The 18,390-nt window shown below is 42.8% G+C and overlaps 1 protein-coding gene across 3 annotated transcripts in view; it reads right to left on the bottom strand.

Moving 5' to 3' along the window:
* The window catches only part of pde4ba (phosphodiesterase 4B, cAMP-specific a), a 504,383-nt gene that overhangs the window by 102,942 nt on the left and 383,051 nt on the right, over window positions 1–18,390 (bottom strand). For all 3 annotated transcript variants that reach the window (XM_059647868.1, XM_048539254.2, XM_048539255.2), the window contains one exon: window positions 11,853–11,902. In XM_059647868.1, coding sequence (XP_059503851.1) covers window positions 11,853–11,902 — 50 coding nt within the window. The remainder of the gene's footprint in view (window positions 1–11,852; window positions 11,903–18,390) is intronic.

Raw genomic sequence — 18,390 nt, 5'->3', positions numbered from 1 at the left:
GCTTAGCTTTCACTGACCAGACTCATATCTCGCACAACAAATGTGGTTGTTAGAAGTCAATAAATTCAACTCAGGGCATTATGCAATATTTTACTTTATCCATTCGACATGGGTGTTGTTGCAAGACTAGCATTTCTTGCCAAACCCTCACGGTCTATAAGAAAGTAGTGGAGAAGTGCAGTTTTGAATTACTAGAGCCCATGTACCATAAATAAACCCAGAAGGTAGGAGTTCCAGGACTTCGAATCAGACGCAATGAAGGGACGGTGATTTATTTACAAGGAAATATAACGTACAACTTAGAGAACGTGGTGGTGGGGGGTTCTTATCTGTTTCTGTCTGTCGTCTTTTAGCTGGTGAAGGTTGCAGGTCTGGAAGATTTTGGAGACAGTTTGGTGAGATGCTAAGGTGCGATTTGATGATGATACATTCTGCAGTCTTGTTGTGCTAGAGAAGGCAGGAATAAATATCTAAGATAGTGATCTTGTGCATTTTGAAGCATAGTTATCGGAGTTCTGCTTTGTAGGTGGTGGAAAGGTTTTAAGGAGGTCAGAAGGTAGGACTCCCAACCTCCGATATGTTCTTGTAGCCACACTATTAATGTGGTTGGGTTGATTAGGTCGCTGGTCAATGATGATCTCAAGGATGTTCATGGTGGAAGAATTCAGCCATAGTGATCTCATTATAATTCTCTGATAGCACGATATTTCACATGAAGATGAAGCCAAGTATAAGTGGTGAAACAGACAAATGGAAGACTAGAGACAGATAGGGTAAGGTATACTGGTAAAGGAAGTTGGTTTGAGCAGAGATATGCAGGCGTAAGAGGCATAATGACCAAGGTGGTTTAATAGGCATCAGGGTGTAGGCAAATGTGCCATTGTACTTGTACCTGAGCTTGACTTTCCTGCCATTCTTTAATTATTAGAATGTTTATGGCATTGAATTCACAAGACTGGCACCCACCATGTTAGCCTCATAGGTCTTTTGTGTGTGACAGCAGGAAAGAATATTCGCCTGTAGGTCCTTGCACCACTCGCCTACACATCCAGGCAAGTGTCACTAAAGCAAGGCACAGGCTTTGAAGCTGTGGATTTCAGAATGTCAGTTTCTTACGTTTTGCTCCCATTGTGAAATTTCATCACATTTGTATGTTTTGAGCATCCTTTTAAATACTGCAGTAGAAATTGCTTCTTGTAGATTGTTATTATGCCCATTGACACTAATTGGTAAACCTTGAAATGAAAGAACTATCTTGTTTCTGCATTGAAAACCCCACTGAGAGATATCTGCACTTACTTTCAGGGCACAGCCCACTATCCCCAGCAGATTGGAAATTTAATCCCTCAGTCATTGAATCACTGTCTTTGGATCTGGGCACAAAACAATGGGGTATGCATTCATTTTTATCAAGATGCCATTACTTTTAAGTGAAGGCACGGTGGAATTGCAGCAATAAATTTTGACGTAAATTGCACTGTTACAGCACCCAAATATTGTATTCAGAACATCCCCAAGGTTAGCAGAATTAATTAAATAAATCTGCTAATTTGTGAGATAGCAAGGAATAAATTTACCTACCGCATAGGTTGAATTAAAAAAAGCCAACTACTTAACCGACCACCAAGAAGGGAAGTTACATTGTCTGGCTAATACATAATTCCAAAACATGCTATGTGGTTGGCCATCTCTGACATGGCCTAATAAGACACTCATTTAATCAAATAACCAAGAACATCATTCTTGGTGAACAACAAATGTACCCACCCAAGTCTTAAGTTCAACACAAGATCAAGCATAAAATTAATTTTGAAATCAACGCACTGGCCCTTTAAGGAGGAGAATGATGTTGGCTATTGAGCAAAACATATACTTTGCACACTAGTAGAATATTATTTTTCACAGAGCCTATATCCTTTAATGCACCTAAATAATAATGGACAATGAAACTAATACTTACAATTCTTAATTGGTAAAGATACACTTCATGATAACTGCCCAGGTATGAATCATTGCATTGAATATAGGATAGGATAGAATGATTGAATAAAAAATCTGTTTTACTCTAAATTAATGAGTCATTCTGATCTAAAATGATATCATCAGTTTGAACTGACAGTAAGCAATGAAGATAGATTTCCTGCTGATTGTATAAACTATAAGCATACACGGAAAGTCCCTCTTGACACTACAGTCAGTGTTTGAATCCTTTGGCTGTGCTCTATAAGCACTAGAAATTACATAATATAATTTATGCTTGCAAGAACAAAACAGAACAGATAGATTACTAAATAGCAGAAAATTCCGAGCTTGTTCCATGAAGAACAACAATCCAATAATTCTTTACCAACAACTGTTGCATATTTTGTATTTGCAACAGTACAGCATATACAATGAGACCAAGACTACATGTAGGTTCCCTCTCCTCATTATAGAATCACATTACAATAATGGTTACATCCTTTGCAATAGGGGTGCTCCCAAGACTAACATGAAAGTTGAGGAAAATGATTTATTTTTAAGATGCAGCAGAAATTCCGAATGCCCGACAAAAGTATGAGCTCAAAACGTTTCATATCCAGAACAGCAAAATCTGGACTGGAGTTTTCTTTGTGCAACGGATGCCTGCAGAATTCCTGACCTGCTCAAATGCGCTGTTATTGCCAGAAGGTTAAACGTCTGATGGACTGATTTGGCCGCCTTTGAAAGTCTCTAACACTGAGTTCAGCATTGGAGACGTTGAATAGATAGACAGGGCTTATCTGGAGATTTACCATGGGAATTCTATGCTGATTAATACCTGATTAGCCAGCATAGCTGAACTGAGCACCACAAACTGACACCAAAACCAACATACTCAATCAAACTGTGTCCCTCGATCTAACTCGTTCCACTCCAGTGTGCAACCACCACCAACACCCCCCACCCCCCCCCCCCCGCCCCCCCCCGCCCCAGTTAACAAAATTGTTGATTGCTGGATCCACACATTCTGTTACAGGGGGTGTTTGATGAAACTTGTGGGTTGGATGCTTTGATTTTCTCCCCCACACTTCGGCTGTTAGAGGTTGGTCTTTGTCTGAGCCTGTCAGAGATGTTCAAAACTGTTGGTACTTCTGTGGGTGCTTCTTCTCAGGTTTTGGGCAGACTTGGGCAAGGGATTCCTATACATCAGCAGGGGACATCGACATTTTTGGAGGAGGCTTTAGGACCAACCTTGCAGCATTTCCTCTGCCCTCCAGGCAATTGTTTGTCATGATAGAACTCACGGCAGAAAATCAGTTTTGAAAGTCTTGTATCACAAATATGGGCAATATGGCCAACTCATTACCGTTAATTGACAGTAACCAGTATCTTGATTCTGGAGGTGTTGGCCTCAGAGATGGGGCACTAATGATGAAAAATTTACGTCAGTGGATTTGTAGAGTTTTGTGGAGGCATCACTGGTGATACTTCTCTAAGAATTTAAGAAGTCTCCATGTCTGCCAATTATACAGGAGGTCATAACAACACTGCAATCCTGTAGCCTGAGAGCTTGGTGCCAGTCTTTGGAGATCCTCTCATCAAACACTCTTTTCTCGAACAGCTGAAGTACAGACTGCCACATGGAGGTAATGTTAAGTCTTATTTTTGACGTCTGCCCTCATGGAAAGGAAGCTTCCAATGTATACGAATTGATCCACATTGTCCAATGACTCATTGTAGATTTTGATAACCAGGTGCAGCATTGCACAGTGGGAGCAGGGCAGCAGAGGACCTTTATCTTCTGTATGGTTAGCGTAAGGCCCATGCTCTCATTTGTCTCTGTGACTGTATCAACAATGGCTTCGAGCTCGGCTAGAGAGTGGACAACAAAAACATCAGCTCAGTGCTTAAGCATGATGATAGAGGGTCTGGTGGACTTGATCTTGGACAGGGGGCAATACAGGTTGAATAGTTTCCTGCTCGTGGGTATGGGCTGATATGTTGCAGAGAGGAAGACGGAAACAAGTATCGGTACAGTGACACAGCCTTGCTTGGCCCCAGTGTGCACTCATTGCATCTGTGGTGGATCATTGGTATCATGGCTTGTATGTTATTATGCATAGAACATAGAACAGTACAGGCCCTTTGTCCCAGGATGTTGTGTCAAACTTTTACCCTAATCCTAATGTCTATCTAATCTCCACCCTTACCTTATACAATCATCTGCATGCCTTTCTAATCGCCACTTAAATGCTCCTAATGAGGCCGACTCCACTACCTTCGCCAGCAATGCATTCCCTGCCCTGACCATTCTCTGAGTAATGAACCTACCTCTGACATCTCCCCAATATCTACCTCCACTCACTTTAAAACTAAGCCCCCTTCTAATAGCTATCTCTACCCCAGGAAAAAGTCTCTGGCTGTCTACTCTATCTATACCTCTGATCTTTTTGTACTCCTCTATCCAGTCACCTCTCATTCTTCATCTTTCTAAACAGAAAAGCCCTAGCTCTCTCAATCTTTCCTCGTAAGACCTTCCCTCCATTCCAGGCAACATCCTGGTAAATCTTTTCAGAGATAGTAGGAACTGCAGATGCTGGAGAATCTGAGATAACAAGGTGTAGAGCTGGATGAACACAGCAGGCCAAGCAGCATCAGAGGAGCAGGAAAACTGATGTTTCAGGCCTAGACCCTTCTCCAGAAATGGGGGAGAGGATGGGGGCTCTGAAATAATCAGGGAGAGAGGGGGAGGTAAATAGAAGATAGATAGAGGAGAAGACAGGTGGAGAGGAGACAGACCGGTCAAAGAAGTGGGGATGGAGCCAGTAAAGGTGAGTATAGGTGGGGAGATAGGGAGGGGATAGGTCAGTCCAGGGAAGATGGACAGGTCGAGGGGATGGGAGGAGGTTAGCAGGTAGGAGATGGAAGTGGGGCTTGAGGTGGGAGGATGGACAGGTTAGGGAGGTGGGGATGAGCTGGGCTGGTTTTGGGATGCGGTAGGGAGAGAGGAGATTTTGAACCTTGTGAAGTCCACATTGATACCATTGGGCTGCAGGGTTCCCAAGCAGAATATGAGTTGCTGTTCCTGCAACCTTCGGGTGGCATCATTGTGGCACTGCAGGAGGCCCAGGATGGACTTGTCGTCTGTGGAATGGGAGGGTTAGTTGAAATGGTTCATGACCAGGAGGTGTAGTTGTTTAGTGCGAACCGAGCATAGGTGTTTTGCAAGGAGGTGCCCAAGCCTCCGTTTGGTTTCCCTGATGTAGAAGAGGCCACAAAGGGAACAACAGATGCAGTATACCACATTAGCAGTTGTGCAGGTGAACATCTACTTGATGTGGAAAGTCTTCTTGGAGCCTGGGATGGGGATGGGGGGGGGGGGGGGGGGGGGGTGGCCAGGGGGGTATAGGGGCAGGTGTAGCACTTCCTGCGGTTGCGGGCAAAAGTGCTGGGTGTGGTGGGGCTGGAGGGAAGTGTGGAGCAGGCAAGGGAGTCACGGAGAGAGTAGTCCCTCCGGAGGCAGATAAGGGTGGGGAGGGGAAAATGTCTTTGGTGGTGGAGTCGGATTGCAGATGGCAGAAGTGTCGGAGGATGATAAGTTGGATACAGAGGTTGGTGGGGTGGTGTGTGAAGATGAGGGGGATTCTGTTTCAGTTTTTTTTATTATTGCCGGAAGCGGGTGTGAGGGATGAGTTGCGGGAAATGCAGGAGACACAGTTGAGGGCATTCTCGTCTACTGAGGCGGGAGGAAGTTTCGGTCCTTGAAAAACGAGGAGATCTGAGATGTCCGGGAGTGGAATGCCTCATCCTGGGAGCAGATGCAGCAGAGGCGAAGGAATTGGGAATGGGGGATAACATTTATACAGGAAGGTGGGTCTGAGGAGGTGTATTCTAGGTAGCTGCGGGAGTCGGTAGGCTTGAAATGGATATCGGTTTCTAGGTGGCTGTCGTAGATGGACACGGCAAGGTCCAGGAAGGAGGGAGAGGTATTAGAGATGGTCCAGATGAACTTAAGGTTGGGGTGGAAGGTGTTGGTAAAGTGGGTGAACTGTTCGAGCTTCTCATGGGAGCACGATGCAGCGCCAATACAGTCATCAATGTAACGGAGGAACAGGTGGGATTTAGGGCCAGTGTAGGTACGGAAGAGGGATTGTTCCACATAACCTACAAAGAGGCAGGCATAGCTTGGCCCCATGTGGGTCCCCATGGCCAACCCATTTGTCTGTAGGAAGAGGGACTTCGCAAGCTTCAAAATCTCCCCTCCCCCTAACACATCCCAAAGCCAGCCCAGCTCGTCCCTACCTCCCTAACCTGTCCTTCCACATCTCCCCTCCTCCCACCTCAAGCCCCACCCCCATCTCCTACCTACCGTGCTCCCTGGACAGACCTACCTCCTCCCTACTTTCCCACCTCCACTCACCTTTACCGGCTCCATCCCTGCCTCTTTGACTGGTCTGTCTCCTTTAGGGCAGCACGGTGGCTCAGTGGTCAGCACTGCAGCCTCACAGCGCCAGGGACCCGGGTTTGATTCCAGCCTCAGGTGACTGTCTGTGTGGAGTTTGCACATTCTTTCTGTGTTTGCGTGGGTTTCCTCCGGGTGCTCCAGTTTCCTCCCACAGTCCAAAGATGTGCAGGGTAGGTGGATCGGCCATGCTAAATTGCCCGCAGTGTTCAGGGGTGAGTGGGTTATGGGGGATGGGTCTGGGTGGGATGCTTCAAGTGGTGGACTTGTTGGGCCAGAGGGCCCGTTTCCACACTGTAGGGAATCTAGTCTCTCCATCTATCTTCTCCTCTATCCATCTTCTATCCACCTCCCCCCTCTCGCCCTATTTATTTCAGAACCTCCTCCCCATGCCCCATTTCTGAAGAAACGTCAGCTTTCCTGATCCTTTGATGCTGTGTTCATCTAGCTCTACACCTTGTTATCCTGGTAAATCTCCTCTGCACCTTTTGCAATGCTTCCACATCTTTCCTGTAAATAAGGTGACCAGAACTGGACACAATACTCCAGATGTGGCCGAATTAGGCTTTTGTATAGCTGGAGCATAACTTCACGGCTCTTGAACTCAATCCCTCTATTAATGAAAGCTTACTCACTATACACCTTCTTAACAGCTCTATCCACCTGGGTGGCAGCTTTCAGGGAACTATGGATTTGAACCCCAAGATCCCTTTGCTCCTCTACACTGCCAAAAATCTTTCCGTTAACCGTGTATTCTGCTTTCAAGTTTGACCTTCCAAAATGAATCACCTCACACTTTTCAGGGTTAAAATCCATCTGCCACTTCCCAGCCCAGCTCTGCATCATTTCAATGTCCCTTTGTAACCTAGAACAGCCCTCTGCACTATCCACAACTTGACCCACCTTCATATCGTCCACGAACCTGCTGATCCACTCTTCCACTCCTTCATCCAAACCACTTGCAAAAATCACAAACAGAAGAGGACCCAGAACAGATCCTTGTGGTACACCACTCGTAACTGAGCACCATATTGAATATTTTCCGTCCACTACCACCCTTTGTCTTCTAAGGGTCAGCCAGTTCTGAATCCAATCTGCCACATTTCCCCCAATCCCGTGCCTCTTTACCTTCTGCATGAGCCTACCATGGGGACCTTATCAAACACCTTACTTTAATCCATGTATACCACATCCACTGCTCTACCTACATCCACGTGTTTGGTCATCTCTTCATAGAATGTGCAGAGGTGGAGAATGGAGTCAAATTTCTGCAACTGCTGAATTTGAAGAGGATACTCCATAATCCCTCCCAGTTGATAGAGTTGAGAGCTTTTGTGAAGTCAGGGAAGCTCACAGAGGTTGTTGTTATCCTCTGAATTTCATTTCCACTGCCCCTTTTGAATGATGGTATCCAGACTGTGACTCAAGGAGGAGCATTTCAGCCACTGGGAGGAGGAAACCAAGGAAGATTCTTGGGATGACTTTTCTGTGGTGGATAGCACGGAATCTCTTCTGTTGTTACCACAAACAGTTTTCCATTCTTTTGAGAAATGATCACAATCAGAGGTCACTTGGTATGCCGTCCTCCTTCCAGATGAAATTTACTGATTCACCCATTTACTCTCACTTATTCATTGAGAGACATACATCATTTCAAAACTAATACGCTAAAAGATGCACGGATTTCCCTTTCTCTTGGGTGGTCCAGCATTTGCTTGCACAGGAACATTCTGTTTCAGTCAGGATGGCTCATGGACAATTCCATCAGGTGCAGAATATTTCACGGGCAGTGGCAATCCCAGCAGCACTGAGCATTGAAATTAGGTCTGTCTGGTTGTTCTAATGCTTTCCCTCACCCTCAAACTTAATCAAAATGTGAAATCCTGCTTTCTGCAAAAGCCAGATCATTCACCATTTTATTCTGCTTAATCTTTGCTAACTTCAATTTGCTGGTCAGGAAGGGCCACAGCTGACTGTAAAAAAATGAAGCGTGCCAAATTGTGTTGTCTTTCTGAAACAGATAACCAAGTGGTTATCAATTTTTAAGCCATTTTGGTCTGTAGAACACATCCATTAGAATAAGATTCTATCAGATATACTTTCACCTCATCAATCTGATTTAGCCTTGAACCGAGATTTTCCAGTGAAAGAACAGTTGTGCTAAAGGTCTGGATCACCCAGTTCTTTTCTTTTATCAGACAGTATTTGCAATTTCTTTGTTTATATGTTGCTCGTGCATTGGATTTCTCAACTTTTTAATTTCTCTTGTTTTTATTGTTGCACTGTTTTTATCATTTATTTAACAAATCACATTACAGGCGACTCTCTGACTTACACTAACTTCCTAAAAACTGACAAAACAGGAAAAATCTGCTAACATTGACTTAGCCAGGCAGACACAAGACAAAACACCGGATACGAAGGGAAATGTTACTTTTCCTCTTTTCCTAATCAAATAGGTGTAAATTTATCTCCATCAGTTTTTTATTGCTGGAAATACACTTCTAAAAGTATTTTTAAAAAGGATTTAATAGTAAATCTTGCCTTATTTTTCCGTGGACATGTTATGTTCAAACTATGTTTTGTAATTTTCACGTGACACGGGAATAAACAGAAAACCCCACAGGTAGAAAGTTTGTTTTTAGTACTTTTGTATTTTGCCATCAAAACAGGATAGAGGAAAGTGCACCCATCTGTGCTCATAACCAGGAAACACTAGGGGAGAAAAACAGATACAGAGCTGGATTTTCCTGCTTTCATGACGTACAGTTACTGTGAATGAGCCTTGAATCAACAGCAGCTGACAGGAACAATGAGCATCTCAGCCCTAACAAATACAGTAAAATGCAACTTTGAGAGTGACTCAGCCCAAATACTGTACTTGTGGTTGGTAGTTTTTTCTACATTCACTACAAGACAATGTTTAACAAAAATAAGGTGATATAATTTCTCAATATGCTAGTTCATGTTATCAAGGAACTCTTCCTTTCCAGCATAGTAAGGCAAGTTTATTAATCCATGTAAGATAGATGAGTATTTCAAGATTGGCCCATTTAATCTGTTTATTTTAAGCGTTCCAAGGGAAAACCTGCCTTCGCATCAGTTGTAGCCAATTAGAATCCTGTATTGCTCATATCAAAGTGGGAAATCCCAGTCGGTAGACAGTAGGATAAGTACAATGTTTTAAAGTTAATCGCAAATTTGGGCGGTTTGGTTATTAGAACAAACTGAAGCAAAATTAATTTTAAAATGTAATTAAAACTGATGACGCACTTATTTCATGAATTGATGTCACAGTAATTTAGCTATTCTGTTCTGAAGGGGCACTGGACCCAAAATGTTAACTCTCTTTGTCTTCACAGATGCTGCCAGACCAAATGGGTTTTTCCAGCAATTTGTTTTTGTTCCTCACAGGCTTCTCACCGTTACAAGTCTCACACCATTCTCACTGAGCGCTAACGGACAGCTGTTCAACTAATACAGCCACATCATCCAACTCATTGCAGGACACTCACTGATGCATTTCTATTTTTCTCATAGAACAAAGTGAAACGTAACAGCAGGCGGTTGCAATGAACTGAAATAGGACTACTGAATTTTTATATTTTATCTCCATGGAGGTGACATGCTGGCCATCATGGGAAGGACACTGTTGAAGATATTAGATCACTGGTGGGGCTGAAGTAATTTATGAATGATGGAGGCCAGAACATCAGAGGAGTCCATCAACCTGTTTCCTGCATTTTTGCTTCTGTCTCTGCCACTTTGCCAGCATGCATTCTGACAGGCGGCCAACCTAGAGTGCTGTATCCTGGGCCAGGTTTGGTGCATTCCACAGCAAATGTTCTAAGCCCACAACTGTTTGAGGTTGTTCTCATGGATACTGGCAATCTCCTCATTCAATTGAAGGTTAGCAGCTTTCTGCCACTCATGCCAGGGTCAGTGAGGATCACTAACAGAGGCATATAGAAGTCTACAGCATGGAAACAGGCCCTTCAGCCCAATTTGACCATGCTGCCCATGCTCTTGTACTCTACGTCCCTATTAATAAAGCTGGATACTGTACACTATTAACTGTACTCTTCACCTTTCCTGCCACCTTCCATTATCCCTGCACAAATACAATCAGGTCCCTTTGATCTTGCATCCCCAATTGCATTGACTGCTGAAATGGAGATTCATAGTTCATAAATTTTAGACAAATTAAACTTACAAAAAGGTACACATTTATACAAATTTTGATTGCAATACGTGTTTACTGGTGGGAGAAACAAGCAGCATGGAACGGCTGTACATGAGCCTGAAAAGGTGAATACAGAGGAATACCAAAAGCAATGCCCACCATGATGATGTCATTTGATTTTATTTTAAGATCTCAAAAGGTGTAAGACCAAACACCTGGTCCTTTGCAAAGTCTTTATGACAATAACTCTCACATTAACGTAACCTGTAGCTAGCTGTTAACATTCAATAAATATCTTCTGCTAACTACATGAGTCTCTACTATTTAGGCCAGGTTTATCTTTACCACACTAGACCAAGCATGTCTTGTGGTTTTCTATACTTGAGGATAATGGCAGCAAAGTTTATTATGAAGAGTGGCTCATATGCTGCATTGAGCTGGCATGTTCGGTCAATCAGTCTGCTGGTGAATTGGGAGGTTTGGTTCAGGTTTTTGTATTGTTTATTAGTTATTACATTACACAATGTAAGGCAGAAAGAGATTATCTACTTGTATAGTCCTTCTCTTCCAATTCCTGTTGAATTCCATTTCCTCTTGCAGCTGTTCCTCTGATTCTCATCTGATAAATAGTGGGAATGACTGCTCCCTTATAATAGCAAGATTGTGCATCATACCACCACAAACCTTGGTACCCACACAAATGGGTACTGCTTAGCTGTAAAGTCAGTCAGGGTGTCAGTGGTACACTTGATAATTTTGCCTCTGGCAAAAAGGCTCTCATTAGAGGCCTGCTGTGCACATATGCATGGATTCCAGACTATAGTCTTGAATATAATGTGCAAAATGCTTTACTGTTTGTAGCAGCAGCCTGGAAGGAGTGAGACACATAAAGTTAAGAGCCACAATCACTGAAAGCCACAATATGGTCCTTGCCTTGCTTCAGACTTCCATTCGTGACTATAGTAGTTGCCAGATAGCTAAGAACTGTGAAGAGTTTTGCTCAAGTTGAGGTAAAGATCCTTTGTAAATCTGGTCTTCCTTTTGTAGCAGCATGTCCTTTTCTGTACGGTCTATTCATTCTCCCAGTCACATTCAATTCCAAGAGGAAGACCTGCCACACCACCCATGTCAGGAAGCAATTTATTTGAGCAAAAGCTTCAAAGTCAACAAATGCACTTCAACACTAGGCAGATAATTTTCTGGAAACTATTGAAACATTAGGCAATTAAGAAATGATATTACTACCTGTGAGGCTGATTCTAGGAATGGCTGGTTGATTTGTGGCTGGAGACCTCCTGTGGAAAGAGAGAAACAGAACAAATCAGCCTGCCCTCTTATCCATGCGGTTGAGTAATGTGCCAGCATTTTAGCCGGTTACTAAATATATTTGAAAATTATGAGCAAGTCTTAACAGTAGCATTAGGTTTGCAACAATTCAGAGAGAAATCAAGGTAAAAAGAAAACAATAATCAATTACAATCAAATTATTTTCAAAAGAACTTCATGAACATTTTGCGAGTTCTTTTTCTCTTTTATTCTGTATTGCTTAAGGTATGATGTTCTGGTATTGGGAGAATACCTTTCAATGTTAGCTACGTAATGTGACTATAAAGGACTTGCACAGCAGGTGTAATAAGCTTTAGATAAAGAATGAAAACTCTCAATACAGCATTAACTAATTAATTCAAATATAATGTCCAGTAGTATAAATAACCCTTTTTCATTTTTTTGTATTCTTGTGATTCTGAGTGAAGGTACAAAACAGTTCACTGAATGCACTGGCCAAACTTGAATTCATTTCACATGCAACCCTGCAGTTGGCGGAGAAAGGAGGTTTTCATCCGATGTTCGGAGTGGCGCAGTGGCTGAGTGGCTAGCACTGCTGCCTCACAGTGCCAGAGACTCGGGTTCAATTCCAGCCTCGGGCAACTGTCTGTGTGGAGTATGCACATTCTCCAAGTGTCTGCGTGGGTTTCCTCCGGGTGCTCCGGTTTCCTCCCACAGCCGAAAGCTGTACAGGTGAAATGGATTGGCCATGCTAAATTGCCCATTGTGTCCAAAAATATGTAGGTTAGATGGGTTAACCATGGAAAATGCAGGGTTGCAGGGATAGGGTAGGGAGTAAGTCTGGGTGGGATGCTCTTCCGAGAGTCAGTGTGGACTTGTTGGGCCAAATAGTTTGTTCCCACACTGTATGGGTTCTTTACTGAATTTTCAAATTAGTACCAGTTCTCCCCCAAGGAGGAATGTTCAGCAGGATAGTACTTCTGTACTCTCGTCTGACACCAGTGCTACCCGAAACCCAGTTTATTCATTATACTGTATCCATCACAGCCTCTCTTAATCATAACATCCCTCATTGTTGCAAGGGCTCTTGGCAGTTTCACTTTCCCTCTCCTGTTTGATGGTCATGCGACAACCACTACATACCAAACAGCTAACAAAGTCGAAAAGGAACAATTCAGATGGACCACCCTGCATCAAATCAGGCACCAGAAATAACTATAACACATCCGGCCCAAGTGACCCTGCAAAATTCTAACTAACAAAATTTGAAGAGCTATCTCAAGACCAAACAAGCAGTAGCCTGACAAAGTCCTACTGACTAAATCATAAATTACAAATGTTGTACCAAACTCCGATATCATCATCCCTGGCTATGTCTTGCCCCAACTCTAGGACATGCTTTATACAGATAGTGGTATAATGGAGGACAGTCAAAATGGAGTCCCAGACATTGAATTCAGATCTCACAAAATTTCACATCATTAAATCAGAACATGGATTGTTTGCCCTCAGTCATTTGATGAATAAGTACTCTTTTATGTTGATCAATACTTGAAAGAAGAATTGAAGGCAGTAAAGGCATGGAATGCACTGTCTGGGAAACTTGAATGCACCACAACTGACTGAGCTGGCCAAGAACTGAAGAACATATCTGCCAGTGATATCAATCATCATTTACATAGCAGAAACCTGCTCACTGAAACTGTTTTATAAGGTCCTGACTTCATTACAGCCTGAATACCCCATTATCAATATCCTGAGGTTGCCATTGACCAGAAACAATGCAATGGCTGCTAGAGCAGGTCAGACACTGGGAATTCAGCTGTAAGTAAAGCAGTTCACAACTCCAAATGCCTGTTCACCATGTACAACAAATCAGAAGTCTGATAAAATACTTTCAATTTGCCTGGCGATTGAGAAGCATAATATCATCCAGGAAAAAGCAGTACAATCCAGGAAATAGCAGCTCAATTGGTTGACACATCTATCAACTTGAACATTCACATTCTCTGCTGCAGTTTTAGAAGTATAGTGAACCATCACTAAAATGTACTTGCAGCTATAGGGTAAACATTCTGTGACAGCCCCTTTCAAACATACAACCTCCATCTCCCTAAAGCATGAGGCTGTATACAGACGGGAAGACCATCACTTTTAGGGTCCCCTCCAAATCACACAACATACTGACTTGTAAATGCCAGACTACCATTCCTTCATTGTTACTATGTCAAAAATCTAATAGCACGGAGAGTGCACCTGTAATACATGGATTGCAGCTATTCAACAAGGCAAATCATCAACATTTCTCAAGGGCCATTAGCAATGGGGAACAAATGCTGGTCTTGCCAGCAACACGCACATCCAATAAGTATTAAATCACTTAAAATTAAGATATCATCTTTGTGAAAATTCTAAATATTCTCAGAACATTCTTTTATTACTCCCTTCCTCAGGAATGCATCAATCTTGTGATTTGAACGTGTGATTTGAACGTCTGATTTTTCCTTTCTTGACATTCATGAGTACTTTTGCTTCTTGCCCCTGGCTGGAGGGCCTGTTTCCATGCCGTACATCTCTATGACTCTAAGCAAATGAATGTTATGTACATCAATAATTAAGTTACCTGGCATATATCTTTATGTCATCGTCTTATAGTCTGGATTCTTCTTGTATAATCAGTTTTATGCAGCATTGCAATTTATTACGAGGCTGTTGGTTAGTTTTTGCTGTTCTATTAGCCATAGGATTTTGACATAACTTTATCGTATGTCCTCCTGATTCAGGAAGATAGAATTTCCAAAGCCTTTAAGACCATAAGACATGGGAGTGGAAGTAAGGCCATTCGGCCCATCAAGTCCACTCCGCCATTTAAATCATGGCTGATGGGCATTTCAACACCACTTCCCTGCACTCTCCCCGTAGCCCTTGATTCCTTTTGAGATCAAGGATTTGTCAATCTCTGCCTTGAAGGCATCCAACGTCCCGGCCTCCACTGCACTCCATGGCAATGAATTCCACAAGCCCACCACTCTCTGGCTGAAGAAATGTCGTCTAATTTCAGTTTTAAATTTATCTCCTCTAATTTTAAGGCTGTGCCCACGGGTCCTAGTCTCCCTGCCTAACGGAAACAACTTCCTAGTATCCACCCCTTCTAAACCATACTTTATCGTGTAAGTTTCTATTAGATCTCCCCTCAACCTTCTAAACTCTAATGAGTACAATCCCAGGATCCTTAGCCGTTCATCATACGTTAAACCTACCATTCCAGGGATCATCTGTGTGAATCTCCGCTGGACACGCTCCAGGGCTAGTATGTCCTTTCTGAGATGTGGGGCCCAAAATTGGACACAGTATTCTAAATGGGGCCTAACTAGAGCCTTATAAAGCCTCAGAAGCACTTCACTGCTTTTATATTCCAACTCTCTTGAGATAAACGACAACATTACATTCGCTTTCTTAATTACAGACTCTACCTGCAAGTTAACCTTTAGAGAATCCTGGACCATCACTCCCAGATCCCTTTGCACTTCTGATTTGCGAATTTTCTCACCGTTTAGAAAATATTCCATGCAAATATTCTTTTTTCCAAAGTGCAAAACCTCACATTTACTCACATTGAATTTCATCAGCCATTTCCTGGACCACTCTCCTAAACTGTCTTCAGCCACACTGAGCCCTGCCGCATCTTCACCATCCCCCCAGACCTCCCACTGACTGAGGACGAACGGTCAGTCCTTAGCAAGGGGCTCACCTTTGTCCCCCTACAACATTATCTCTAAATCTTTCTGCAGTTTCCCCACCTCCTCAGTACTACCTGCCTGTCCACTTATCTTCGTATCATCGGCAAACTTCGCCAGAATGCCCCCAGTCCCTTCATCCAGATCATTAATATATAAGGTGAATAGCTCCGGCCCCAACACTGAACCCTGCGGGACACCACTTGTCACTCTGAAAAAGAGCCTTTTATCCCAACTCTCTGCCTTCTGTCAGACAGCCAATCGTCAATCCAAGCCAGTAGCTCACCTCGAACACCATGGGCCCTCACCTTGCTCAGCAGCCTCCCGTGAGGCAGTGTATCAAAGGCCTTTTGGAAGTCTAGATAGATAACATCTACTGGGTTTCCCTGGTCTAACATACTTGTTACCTCTTCAAAGAATTCTAACAGGTTTGTCAGGCACGACCTCCCCTTACCAAAACCATGCTGACTTGTTTTAATCTGACCCTACACTTGCAGGAATTTAGAAATCTCATCCTTGACAATGGATTCTAGAATTTTACCAACTACCGAGATTAGGCTAATCGGCCTATAATTTTCCATCTTTTGCCTTGATCCTTTCTTAAACAAGTTCTTCGCAAAATATCAACACAAATACAGATTGGAAAGAAGTGTGGTACACAAAGTACATAGGCATACGTATGGAAAAATATACAGTGGAGTAGCATTGAAAAGAATGAAGTTATGCCAGTTTATGAGATAACGAGGTGTACAGCTGGATGAACACAGCAGGCCAAGCAGCACCAAAGGAGTAGAAAGGCTGATGTTTCGGGCCTAGACCCTTCTTCAGAAAATTTACTCAGTTTATGCTGGGTGTTGTCACTGAGCTGGAAAGTATGTCAAGTTCAAACAGGTTATTTATCAGAAGCCTAAAGCATAGAGACATGGCTTCACATGGAGACCTTGAGCTGAATCTTGTCATATTTTGGTCAAATGTCAATTTCTTTGAGTTTCACTCTGCAAGGCCTGGGATTTCTCACAGTATTGTACCAATCTTTCTGAATTAAATACCTATCCTGTCTCTAAATTGTTCCACATGTCTGATGCTAGCCCAATTCTATTAGGGGCATCACAGTGGGTCAGTGATTACCACTGTTGTGTCACAGTGCAAGGAACCTAGTTTCAACTTCAGCCTTAGATCTGTGTGGAGTTTGCACGTTCTCACCATTCCTGTGGGGGTTTTTTCCAGGTGCTCCAGTTTCCGTCCACAGTCCAAAGATATGCAGCCTAGGTGGCCTGGCTGTGCTAAATTGCCCCATAGTGTCCATGAGTATGCAGGGTACTTGGATTAGCTATGGTAAATGTGGGATTTCAGTGATAGCATGGGATGCTCTTCGAAGAGTCAGTTCAGACTTGATGGGCTGAATGGCCTCTACTTTCACTGTAGGGATTCTGTGATTCTACTCAATCACTGTACTGGGAATAACTTGCCACTTGCTAGATAGCAGAACCCAGAGTGTGTATTCTACAGTTTTCTAGAGTAATAATTCATGGATCCCTAACCAAGGATCAGGCTATTTTGGATCTGTACAATAATGTAGGTTTAATAAATATCACAGAATAAAAGATTCCCTAGGGTGTATGATGTGACAGTGACCATAACATTACGAAACTTAGTTTTTGGTTTGAGGGGGGGAAATATGGCTTAGCGACGATTTGCTATACTTAAATGATAGTAACAGGAAAGTAATATGGGCAGAGCTAGTTGGCTGTCAGTCACAGAGATCTGTAGCATACAAAAAGACCATTCGGCCCACTGAGTTTATGCCTGTCAAAAAATGTACCAAACTATTCTATTCACATTTTCCTGTAGCTTTTCCATAGCCTTGTATGTTTTGGCGTCAGAAGTATGCATCTAAATACTTCTCAAATGATTGTGCCTCTAGAGATTTGGGAAAATAGTTTAGCAGCTGAGATGGTTGAGAAACAATGGCAGACGTGTAACAAAATTGTTCATAGCTCACAAAAAAAACATGTATCCAAGTGAGAAAGGAGGATTCTAGGTAGGGCATTAGTCAACATGGTCACATCTTAGCAAAGTCTCATGCATGTTTAAATATGTTCAGAATACCATTACATCTGTTTATTTGTACCTCCATATTGCACTTTGAGTTCAGGCAAATAACATAGTCCTCAGTCCTCAACTTATCTCTACAAGGTCTAAGAATTGGTCAATGCCATCAGTCCTGTCAAAGGAGATGCATCTGTGATAGGTAGCTTTGTATGATTGAGCTAGAAAATAAAATGCCAGTTGAAACCTCTGCATTTTGATTGGGACAAAGATTATGTAATGCAGCAAGTCACTGTAGTTCAAAAACTGATCCAGGTGACTAACTGGGCTGGTTTCGCGAGCATGAGGAGTCCTAATGGAATTCTCCAAAGAGGTTTTTAAGCCCTTGCTAGACTGGGTTTCTCTCAATTTTACTGCAGCAAGGGACAAGGATGTAGGATGGTTCTAAGCTGCAAATGACATTACGACATGAGAGGCAGGGCTGCTGGGACCAGCTGGTCTTTTACTGCCTGTATGTTTCATATTGCAGCAATATCAAATTGATGTCACAGCATTAGTAAATAAAGCTTCTTACAATTTTGGTCAAGTGTTTCCTGACAATGAATATTAAAGAGGAACCAGATAACTAGTTTGCTAGGAATAGGATGATTAGTGGAGTTAGCCAGAGAATTGGGATTACAGCCTCCAATGCTACTGAGGTAATTACGCAT

This window comes from Stegostoma tigrinum, chromosome 8, assembly GCF_030684315.1.
Source record: "Stegostoma tigrinum isolate sSteTig4 chromosome 8, sSteTig4.hap1, whole genome shotgun sequence".
Lineage (NCBI taxonomy): Eukaryota > Metazoa > Chordata > Chondrichthyes > Orectolobiformes > Stegostomatidae > Stegostoma > Stegostoma tigrinum.
This window is presented reverse-complemented; position numbering and strand designations above follow the sequence as displayed.